The sequence below is a fragment of the Varroa jacobsoni genome, unplaced genomic scaffold, assembly GCF_002532875.2.
Source record: "Varroa jacobsoni isolate VJ856 unplaced genomic scaffold, vjacob_1.0 scaffold_399, whole genome shotgun sequence".
Lineage (NCBI taxonomy): Eukaryota > Metazoa > Arthropoda > Arachnida > Mesostigmata > Varroidae > Varroa > Varroa jacobsoni.
In genome coordinates, this window is record NW_019213301.1 from 212,781 (window position 1) to 224,252 (window position 11,472).

The window sequence follows — 11,472 nt, forward strand, 5'->3', positions numbered from 1 at the left end:
ACAGGCTTGTTATAGTTAACACGGATGACGATTATGGGAACAAGTTCAGATGTATGAATATGTACTCTATATTAGATCAACGAAGGAAAGCGGTTCGCAAAAGGAAAGGAGCAAGGAAAAACGAGACGCTCACTATCATTCGAAACAGCAAGAAGTACTACGCAGCGTCCATCTGTTACTGCATTTTAAAACTTGATTTGTTCGCTTACGTGTAGAAATCGGTAATATGAATGCTACATTAAACGAAGGCTCATGTCGACATCGTGTATAACTTGATTATTACTTTGGAAACTATTTTTTTGACAGGTATAATATTTTAATGTCACTTATAGAAAAAGAATATCATATTATAAGCGGTATTGACGTTACCTAAGATTATAACGTCACTGAGGTCATATATTAGTGTCGAAATCAAGGAGTTATAAGCGATACCTATATCGCCGGCAGACGATGGAGAAGGCCTTCAGATGCTTTTGCCTGGAGCATAGATTAGTCCCCAGTCGAATAATATAGCGTTTATAGACTCATTCGAAGGAATCCTGGTCTCATTTTTTAAAGGCAAAGACAGCGGGTATATGGACGTCGACAATGAACCTTAAATCACCCGTCATCGGCCGCAAAGCTTAGAACCTACTCAGCCGATGCAGCGAATAATAATTAGCGTAGCAAAATTGTGTGAAAATACTGAAGGTCATACATGAAACAAAAAATTCTTAATCATCTAAATTCAAGAACTGACTTCTGTGAAAGGTTCCCTGAACGCCTTTCTTTTGCACGATTTTTTTCGAGTCACGTCTTACTCTGGTGCGTCTCTTTCATATTTAAATGATTTGTACTTATCGCCGCTCTCAATACTTCCAGCATAATCAGGCCAGTCACTATTATATCACTGGTAGCGAATAGGCAGCTGTAGAATCTTGTTAATCACAGGTCTGAATTTTAAGGAGACATAGCTCTTGGTTCCTCAAATGTGTTCTATCACGAGGTCCAGCTTTCATACCTATATAAGGCTATCATATATGACTGGGTGATACCAGTGATGACGATATATTGCCGAGCCATGTGTGCTTTCGGTTCCATAGTGTCTAAGGCACGGTCTCAGGCAGCAAAAATCGAGGCCATAGTTTGACTGCTGCAGATAATTTTGCCCAAATGGGGAAAACATGCGGGTGGTTTTCGTAATTCTATCTTCTTGGTAAAGTACGCTAGTGTCTAGTAGCTATCATCGGAAACAAAAAGGCCGCCTCAAGCATGGAGGGCAAACAGCCAGCTTCTGTTGTCCTTGCCACACCCTAACCGGCCTTGCACCGTGCGTGCATGCTACAACTTCTTCAAGGCTCCCCCGCGACGCTGCCAGCTGATCGCAAGCCAGCGGCGCAGGGCTTGCCAACTCGGCGCACCGACTCTAGTCCACTTCTCAGATGAAGCGTGGAACCTCACCTGCACGCGCATCAGGATAATAGGTAATACAAACGGGAGGCCGGGCTTCACACGGGTGCGGCTCGCACTGATGCGGGGTATAGAAGAGGAGTTTATTACGATACAGGTAAGATGAGTTACGAGCGGTTGGTCGACCAAGCACGAACAGCGTGGAAGGGAACGGTGCGCCAAAACGTAGGCTACTCTACCGAGTCCCTGTTGCCAACCCACTTTAAGAAAACCTTTAAAATAGGAGAAATCTACTTAGGGCAGTCGTGCCAGAAAAAACCTGAGGTTGGATTCTGAAGGTTGAACTGCTGCATTGCTTCACCATCTTCAAGAGTACCGTTTTGCTGCCCGTTGAAGCAGTACATCCTAACGGCCTTCTTTATCTGACGTATTCGTTGCGGTTAATTTGTCTTTTGAACCCGAATTGCTGAGCAGCAGAACATTACGACACGGCCTTATTAGGCCGTGCGGTAATGTTCTGTTGGAAGCAAGTACGAGTTCATTTCCAAGCAAATCGCCTATTATTACGAACGCTTGCGGAGTTGCAAACGAAGTTTGAACGAGGAACGAGTCGCAGAGCTCATGTTTGTGTGAGAGAGGCACTCGCTAGGTGTATAAGAAAAGCTAGCTAAACTCATTCAGGATACAGGTCTGATGAGATAAAGAGAACAGACAGACGAAAGTTTACAAGGTCACCTGGCCGCGCAAAGATGTACCCACAGCCCGACAACGCTTCGCAGTTTTTTACACAGATATACGCTACACGTAAGTTAATTAATTTATTGAGATTTTGTGGAAATAGCCAAGCTATATATAGATCAAGTCTACGTAGTACAACAAAGCAAAAAAAGAATACAATTAAAAAGGGCAAAACGATGTATGGAACACGATTTGAAACCCATAAACGAAGAGATTCTCCTGAAGTCGTCGACTTCATTTGAAAATCAAAGCTCTTCATATTTCAGGCAATATTTTGCTGAGAATCTGATTCGCCCAAACATAATGATCCCTCACTGGAGACACTTAAGGGGATTTTGTCAAACGCGTACTAGAGAAATTTTACGTGATGAGTCTGAGGAGGGTTTACGAATGACACGTCTGTCTTTTGCTGCGGCACACCTAACATATTTGATCCGAAACGTGCGCGAAACCTATGCTCAAGTAAAGAGCATGACGCCTGTTAAATTGACCCAGGCTCTATCTGATTCAATTTTGACCTAAAGATCTGAAGATATGCGAGATATGACAAAGTTCTTCACCAGTACTCTACGACAATGAACTTTGTGTCTTTTCCCACATTTTATGACCTAAAGCGGTTTTCCGTAATAATTTATGTGAGAGCAAAACTGCGAACCGTATACAATAGTACGGTGACTGCATATTACACGATTGAAATTGAGGACTTTTTCATCCTGTAAAAATAATGTGGCGGCTGGCGGCCTTTGCATAGTCGAAGGTCTCAACAATAGCGCGTGGGGTCCGCGACTTCTTTCATGCTGAGCTTTTTTACGTCACATGCTGGGTTCGTCTGCCTGGCGGTTTCATACCACTTTAATAGAAAATATCAATGTCTCTAGGGTATTTAATCCTATCCGCTTCCCCTCGTCTATGCTTTTTTTTTCCTCCAAAAGGAAAATTTCAATTTACGAAACACAGAAACAAAGGTAGCAAGAGAAAAACCTAAAAAAATCAATTTTTTTTTACAGCCTAGCAAGACTTTTACTGCTAATTTTTTCAACACCTATTGCTTGTTGGCACCGCTGTTCCTCTTGTGGATTTGAAAAGAAATCTGCATTCATGCTCACTCACGGACCGAATGAATATAAATGGCAGTATACCTGTTGTTTTAGCCTGTCGTATGCACATTAGTATATCCCTATTTGATCGAATTAAACTGTATGAGAAGACTTGCGTTGGCAGTTGGAAAGATGGGTGCCCTGTTCGATTTGTCTATTCACTAGCCTTTTCTAACCCTCTCTTTCGTTTCATTTCAGTTGAACAGCATATAACATATGTATACATTTAGGCTCCTACATAGACTAGTGCTGTCTGTGGGAAGAATCGTTCTGTAATTTTTCATAAATATTTACTACCGAGTAATCTGCATCGTGGCATACGTCCATGTTTAATATTGAGGTACGTTGAAATGCCATTTAAGTCTGCGCGAAACACCGACCAGCTCGAACGAGTGATGGCCTTGGCCTGCTAGACGATTCTACTTTGGCCGCCGACGAAACATTCTATCCTTATGCAAATTCTATATGCTGACAACGACATCTCAGGTATATATGAAAGGAGACCACTTGAACAGTATCGTCTATTTGCGTTCAGTTTCGTTTTTTAGCAGAGTCAAAGGACTAACGGACGCGAAGAAGGGGAAGCGCATAGTATAATTAAGAAAACGCTAAACAAAGGTTCTATTAGTGAAAACTCTTTCGAACACACACACACACACACTTCTACATATACTGAGTGCATCACATCCGGATTCAGTAAGTTTTATCTCTCTCATAGATTATATTATCTAGACAAACCTACGTCCCAATTCTGTCTGGTAGCAACATCAATATTACTTATGTTAGAGTAAAACTGCGAAGTATAGTTTTCGCCTAGGCAACAGGAATATTGACACGATGGCGTAACGTGCATAATCAGCCCCTCTTCTTAGACGTGTTTATCAGGTTCTATGGCAGACAATCGTTTGAGTATACGAATAAGTTCCATATTGTTTGTTTAGTCTCCCTGTTTCTCTAGTAACGTACATAATGGAGAAGTACAACGCGGTAAGGTGATTTGTAAAGGCCAACGATGAACTGGCAAGATCCATATTTTAAGTTATAGAAGGGTTGAGATCCGCAGAGAGGGAAAAAATTTGTCGTTCTATCTAACTTAAGCTAACGAACGTTGAAACTGAGTTTTTGCGCCCATACTAGCGGTACGAAATTCAAAAAAGCGCAGTCGATACGAGCCCAGGCATACCATACATTTCAAGGTATTCAGTACACATGACTAAGCAGATAACTCCACTATCAATACCCATACGATGAAAAGGTCGTGCAAATAAATCCCTTCGTACCTGCTATTACTACAATCTGAAAATGCCATAATTCTTTCACACTATATGTGCAATATGGAAGATAGGCGGCGGCATAGGTCCGCGGAACCTAAGTCCTGGTGGTTTGGCTGTCGAAGGGATCTTCGTTACTTTGCCTGGATTTCGAATATGCCCTCAAGAGAACAAGTCTACAGCATTTAATGAACTAGCCTATTTGCGCTGTAGACTCGTAATCAGAAGAAAATCAGGAACATTTTATTTGTTCGCGGGCCCAGCTCCGGTTTTGATGTTGGAATAAACCCGACGCAAAAAGAATGATAAGGTACTTTAGATTAAACCGGTCGATGCAACCCCTTTCGATGCATTGATTGATACATTCATTGAGTCTACGAGGCTCTTCGAATCGGGCTCAGATCCCCATTTTGCAGAAGCACGCCCAGACACACACACGAGCTCCCAAGCGTGCACGTGGCTAGGCGAGTTTGTTCTTTCTAGAAAAGGAGATTTCCGAGCAAGTAGGCTACCATCGTTTTCTTATCTATCCGAGTCGATGATGATGGTCTTGTTAGCGCGTCGGCGAATGCGCTTAGTTCCAAGATGATCCAGGTTATCATCTTATTCGGTTGTTGTGTACAACATCAACAAAATGCATACATTAGCAAGGTAATTATCATGCGATCATTCCATATCGTCAATAGATCGCAATGGATCTTAAGTGTTCTTATCCCTAATAAAAAAGACTGCGACACGGGAAAAATAATCGTCACTCGTGAGCAAAATTGTCCACGCTTCGTATCATTCTCTACTTGACTGAAGAGTTTTTAGACTTATCATGGCCGTTGTTCCGGCATACATCAACCTAAGTAAGTAAATACCTACGCACTATAATCCACCCCCGGTAGTTACTAATATACCTAAATCTATATCTAGCGTGGTCCGGCTCTGGAATGAGTATTGTGTAAGGATTCAAGGCGCAAGATTATGTTTGACAGGGTCCAGTATCAGCTGATACCGGTAGGGGTGTTCGCTGAAGGCCAACATGGCTTTAGCTGCTAACAGTTGGTGGTCAAATGCTATATTTTGCAGATGGAGTACATCGTTGAAAGCGTAATTGCAGCACATAACATATCTTGTAAACCGTTCGTCTGCCACGTACTAGGGAAACTAGAAATCTGGGTGATCAGTTTATCAAACAGTTATTTTTTGGGAAACGTTTACTATTGTTCGAAAATTACCCTCAGCATAGTAAAGCATCAGACACTCTGTGTAATTCCATTAGTAGATGCTTTCAAGGGTTCATTAAACACTAAATGCCGAACCGTTCTAGAGCCAAAAGACAGCCTTACCTAGGTCAGTTTCATTGTCTTCGCTACCTCTACATCGGCAATACTCATAGATTCTTTACGACTATAACGCATCGATACAACATCACCCCCTCAGGATTCACCATCCATTCTTGCACCTCCTCCTCCATATTCCCCAGTCGGCTGTCTGTGTTCTTGTACCTCTAACAATGACTGGTCTCGGACACGATGACCACACGGTCTGTACGAGGCATTTGAGGGAAGGTATACTACAGTACACCAGTGCTACTACATTCTCTACCCCCTTCCCATGGTCGTTTTGTATCCGGACACCATGACCCTGTATCGTCTATTTCTAATCAGTATACAGTTCTACATTCCACTCTAGTCAATACATACTCGTGTGTAACGCGTTCGTTTACCGGTGGCGTGGCTCGAGACGTTGATGGAAGATCGTTGAGGGAGCACAGACACGGGGAGTTCGTAGGATTCTGTATGAAAGGCGAAGCAACGCCTGCTAAATTATATATAGAGTGGAATGGCGAAAATTATCGACTATATTTCTATTTCGAAGTTTGAGTGCGGGTATGGGAATTGCAGAAAGGAGAGAGGGCTAGGGAGTCTTAGGGGTGTCTGGCGAACGTTGCGACCCACGCTCAGCCCAAGCTATGCATGTTTGTCTTCTGATCTCCACTGCACAATAAATAGTTAGCTGTGAACGCGCTCGCGTACTGCGGGTGATCTTCGTTACTATCTCATTTTCCTTCTTTTTCGCTGGTCCTACTGCTAATGGTGTCCGAAACCAATGGTGTGCAAGGGGCTATTCGTGGATCGGCCACAGAGAGACCAAGCTGCCCTAAAGAAACCGACGAGCATATATATGGTGATTATTAGATCGCGAATAATTTAGGAAGTATGATTAAATAGGTCTCAGATAGAAGTAACAGAGATGAGAAGAACGTACTTAGGGGTACGCGACAGATAAAGGTCATTTAAAAACAGAAAAAATTATAAAAGAAGCAACAGTACACCTCAGTATTGGCTCGTTGAGCTTGAACTAAAAGATATGAAGAATTCATACAAAGACATTGCACATATATTTTGCATTCGGATTATTTGTTGCGCTGAATTTCGCATTGTTTGTCTATACATTGATTTCAATACAGTTTTAAATATATATTTATGTGTATCAGCTAAATGCTTTGTTAAATTGAGGGTTTTTATAGTTTGAGTTTTACGTCTGGTATTGCCGTTAGACATAATTCCGTCAGATGGCTGGCTCTCGGCACGAATCGAAGTCCGTTTATGCCCGGGTTCGAGTCTAGGCCATAACGTCTCCCTACGATTAGCATGCAAATACGTTTCTTCCTAAGCTGTCATAACAACAAAGGCCTACGTACAAATCACATTCGCATACGCCAGTATTTCCCTGATAACACATTTCTCTGATGGTTTACAACACGAAACGCGCGTGAGCAAACGCGACAGACAAAACTTTCAATCTACTGTCGTACATTGGCAGACCTACAGGTGGATGATATATTTTAATTGTTAGAGGACGACTTGTGCTTACACATATAGGTAAACGTTATGAAGTACGTATGTATAGTCGTGACCTCAGAGATTTACCCAGCGAGGGTCGAAGGCAAAACTAACTCTCTTAATTCAGGCTGCAATGGATGCTAGGCAGTTAAATTAGTCGGCAGGATCGCTATCCTGAGGGCGTTCCCTGGCCATCAATTAACCCTAGTTAGCAATACTGCGACACAGTAAACCCTTTGGCTACAAATATCGGCCAAACCTACCATTAAGCAGCAATTTTAATGCACCATAAATAATACATGATTCTTTTCTTCTGAACCGTTGATTCGACTGGACAAGTACGCCAACTTGGTCTTGAAATAGTGTTCCCGAATTGAACAAAAGCTGACCCAAAAGATCTGTGCTTAAGGAATATATATATGAAACGCTATGGAGTGCAACGTCTAGTCATTCTCATTTTGCCACTGTCATGGTATCCCGTTGTATAAAAGTTTCGGTCAGTTACATGATACGTCCGACCACGCACATCATCCTTCCAATCAATTAAGTTAATGCTGGTCTAAAAACAGTAATCGTCTAACTAGCATCATAATTCAAAGAAACAGATTAAAATTGCGCCTAACTCGCTGACTTTGTGACCTCGGCATTGAAAATTACGGCCGACCTTTGTCATGGTCTGCATTACCTGATGCAGACCTTATGCAATCGAATTTTATCCGTTAGGAATTGTCGCATAATTCTTTAAGTAAAGCGGTCAAAGTACTCGTTACTAAATGGACGCGTACTGCATGTGTTTAGCGATCTAATAACAGTAGCATTGAGCGACAATAGTTGGCCTCTCTCGCTATCTGTATGTCCCCGTGCCCATCCGGCTGGCCACACTTCGTGTGCTTTCCTTCGCCGTGGTCTCATCTGGGTTTTTTCTGCTGGTAGCATTACCTACCGACGCTGAACACACACACATAAATCTATTCCACATCAATGCACCCGAACTCAAGTTAAGCTAGCCATGTAGATTCACATACAAGCACACTACCGTGGACCTAAGCAGTGGCGTTCGACCTGTACCTGCGTATACTAAGGCTCCTACTGCTTTCACCCTAAGACAAATGCGTTCTTTTCGCTAGCAGACCTTAGATTTCTAACTAGACGAAGCAGCTGAGTGCGGACGAAATAATGCGTCTCTCGGAACAGACAACGCCGTAGAAGTGTCCACGAGCGGTGATTTTTTTGATTTCCTGTAGTTCGGTCTGCGGGATCTAGACGTGTGTTTCCATTTCGTGCCAATGGTTTACTGCCAATCCGTGTGAACTCACAGCGAGAAAAGGATGTCCCTTAGGGTAGCAACTTGAATTTTGTACCTCTACAAATATCGGAACATCAGCAATGGCAGAAGAAGAAAGTGTTCGAGACGTTAGAATTTGAGTAGAAGTTTGACTTATCGCCTGGAGAATGTCCAGACGATATCTGACTATACAGTTCAACATCAAAAAGCAACCGAAGCAATCGAAGTGACGTGATTCAGTGGGCGAGCTTTCTATAAACGATAGCATTTTTACTGATCTCACTGATGATAGAATCCATCAAAAATATGCCTATAATCATCAGCGTGCAGACTTCAGATCATCATTCACTATAAATCTCGGCGATATACTTTGTATAGGTATAACTCAAACCAATTAGGTAAAGTACCTGTTGGAACTATCTTCTAACCTAACCCGTTAGTAACTTATACAGACAACAAATAAAAGTTTTCCCAGATTTTACCTTCGTAGACTTAAAGGTTAACGTGTTTCCTTCGTGATTTCTCATCATGCCAGGTGTTCGGGGCAACACGCATGCCTGTTCAGCTGGACACGTGATCACGTCAAAGATCCCGAGGCCCGAGCTCGTTGTAAAGGCGAGGGTATTATTCATGTGGCCTACCGATGTGTTGACTTTGGTAAGTAAATCTTTAACATAAATAAGATGGCGCAGACTGCGCCGTGTCAAAAGCATTTTCAATATGTCTGCAAGTACCTGCTATGCGGCGCGTACCAGTATATCGTTTAAAAAAAATAGACTGTAACATATAGCTTGGTACAAAAGGGGGGAAAATGTCGTGTAAATAATATATAGAGGACAAATTTTGAATAGAAAATTTATTCAAGGGACTTCTAAAATCCATTTGCACCTTTACCCTAAATGTCAGGCGGTAGTATGTAAGTGGTAAAGCCGGAAGCATAGCGTATATTCCCTAGCTCGTACTGTGGAGAACGATTTTTTTTATAGCAATTCTTCTAAGAAACGTTTGTTGTACATATATGTAACAATTGTCATACACAAAAGAAAGGAAGCAGCGGTTTGTTAGCTCTGGCAAAGTAACTTCTCTTTTGTTGCAGCACGAATGGAATTGGAAGCTAAATTATACTTTATTTTGTATGACCTTTGCAGAGATTACCGGTTCACTAGCTGTGACAGAGTAACACGTTGATTCGACCATTTTTTATTGCGACAGCTTTTTGCTTTTAATTGTTGACTACAGCCGGCTAGGAGCCGATATCGCTGCTATAGATCTAGTCGAGTGGCGGAAATTACTTGGACGTAAGGTTACCATAAAAAGAAAAATGTCCACTTTTATAGCCGTAGAAAGCATCGAGTTGGCTGGGGTCGCTGCCGTCTGGCCTTTTGCCCTATAATGTAGCTCTCCCTTATCACTTACTGCCGCGTCAGTTCTTTCTAAGCTCGTGAGCGCACTGGAGCATGTGCCCAACCTCAAACTTGACGTCGCCTTTATTTTCATTCTCGCAGATTGAACAACTTCTTAGCTGACGCTCCGCTGAGCCAATGTTTGTCCCGCCCAGGCCGTTTCTCGATCCGTGCCCAGTATGCACCCAGGGCTAGCAGACCTGTCATGCAGGCTTTAACCTGCATAGCAATCGGAACTCTGTCGGATCCGCTGGGTAGCTCCAATGTTCTGATGTAATGTCATAAGTTTGAAGAGGATTTGCTTATGCTTAACAGCTCAAGCATTGGTGTCAGTTTGGGAAAATACACATACTGGATCACTTGTCAGATGGGCAAATTGTACTATTCATGTCATTCCCACAGGGCGCCTAGCTGGCAAATAGAGAGGATTATATGAAAAATAGTATAAAGTTTGTCCGCTTCTGGCATGCACACGTACACAACACTGTTAGAAAGAACTACTCATATAGAGTAATTAGTTTTTTGGGCTCTCTCGAAGACTTGACTAGAAATTTATATGGCGCAGATGGACCTGGATTCCCGAACAGCTATTGGCTCTTTGAACAACGTCTGTGCAAGAGTTTTTGGTGATAGCTAAAAATTATGATCGACAAACCCACTTTGCTTTGCACACGTGCAGTATTATTCTGAAGCTTTCGATTAGCAACTTCTAACTTATATAAAACAAACAATTTTAACAGAAGCTTTCTAAAGTCGCGAACATCAGAAGTCTCTACTTCGCTTTACATAGACGCAACAAAAATGTTTGTACGCTGTTGCTCACATGCAAGTACCATATGCCTTAAGGTGGTCTAAGTTTAGTAATTAGGCCACCTAAAAGGGGCACAGCTGTAGAAATTTTAACAGTAAAGCTTTGAAGATTAATTCGATATTGATAATAATCTCAAGCATTAGGGTAAACCGTTTCACTCTTGGGGCTATTATTATCGTCTCTTATTGAAAAATCGGCCAAAATTCTCGTTTGACTTAATAGTAGCGTATGCTCAAGTTTTAGTACTATTGAGCACCACGAGAAACCTGTTCCAGTTATGGCTTCTTTCTACATAGACCCTATGTACTCGTTTGTACGTATGCATCGAGAATCATTTGACAGAGAGGCAAAAAGCCCATGGCAACAACAATAGGCATAATGTTGACGATCACGACGAAAGTCCACGACCTGCCCAAGGGCCTAAAGTGACGAGATACTAGCTACTGGTTTACCGTATGCCATCAAGGCATTGAGCAACAGCGGCAGCGATGGTGGTGGGCGGCAATCAACAGCTTGTGGTTCTTCGCGTTGAGTAGGGTTGCATAGTGTTCCCAGCCACAGCTGTCAATCAACTATTATAACTATCTATTCTGCTCTGCTCGGCACAGTCACTAGCTGGCTATTCTAAATTAAGACCACTCATC

General features: G+C 42.3%; 1 protein-coding gene across 3 annotated transcripts in view; it reads left to right on the forward strand.

Moving 5' to 3' along the window:
* Nucleotides 1-11,472, forward strand: part of LOC111260098 (uncharacterized) — a 157,598-nt gene that overhangs the window by 112,657 nt on the left and 33,469 nt on the right. For all 3 annotated transcript variants that reach the window (XM_022832589.2, XM_022832587.2, XM_022832588.2), the window contains exon 3: nt 9,150-9,271. In XM_022832589.2, coding sequence (XP_022688324.1) covers nt 9,150-9,271 — 122 coding nt within the window. The remainder of the gene's footprint in view (nt 1-9,149; nt 9,272-11,472) is intronic.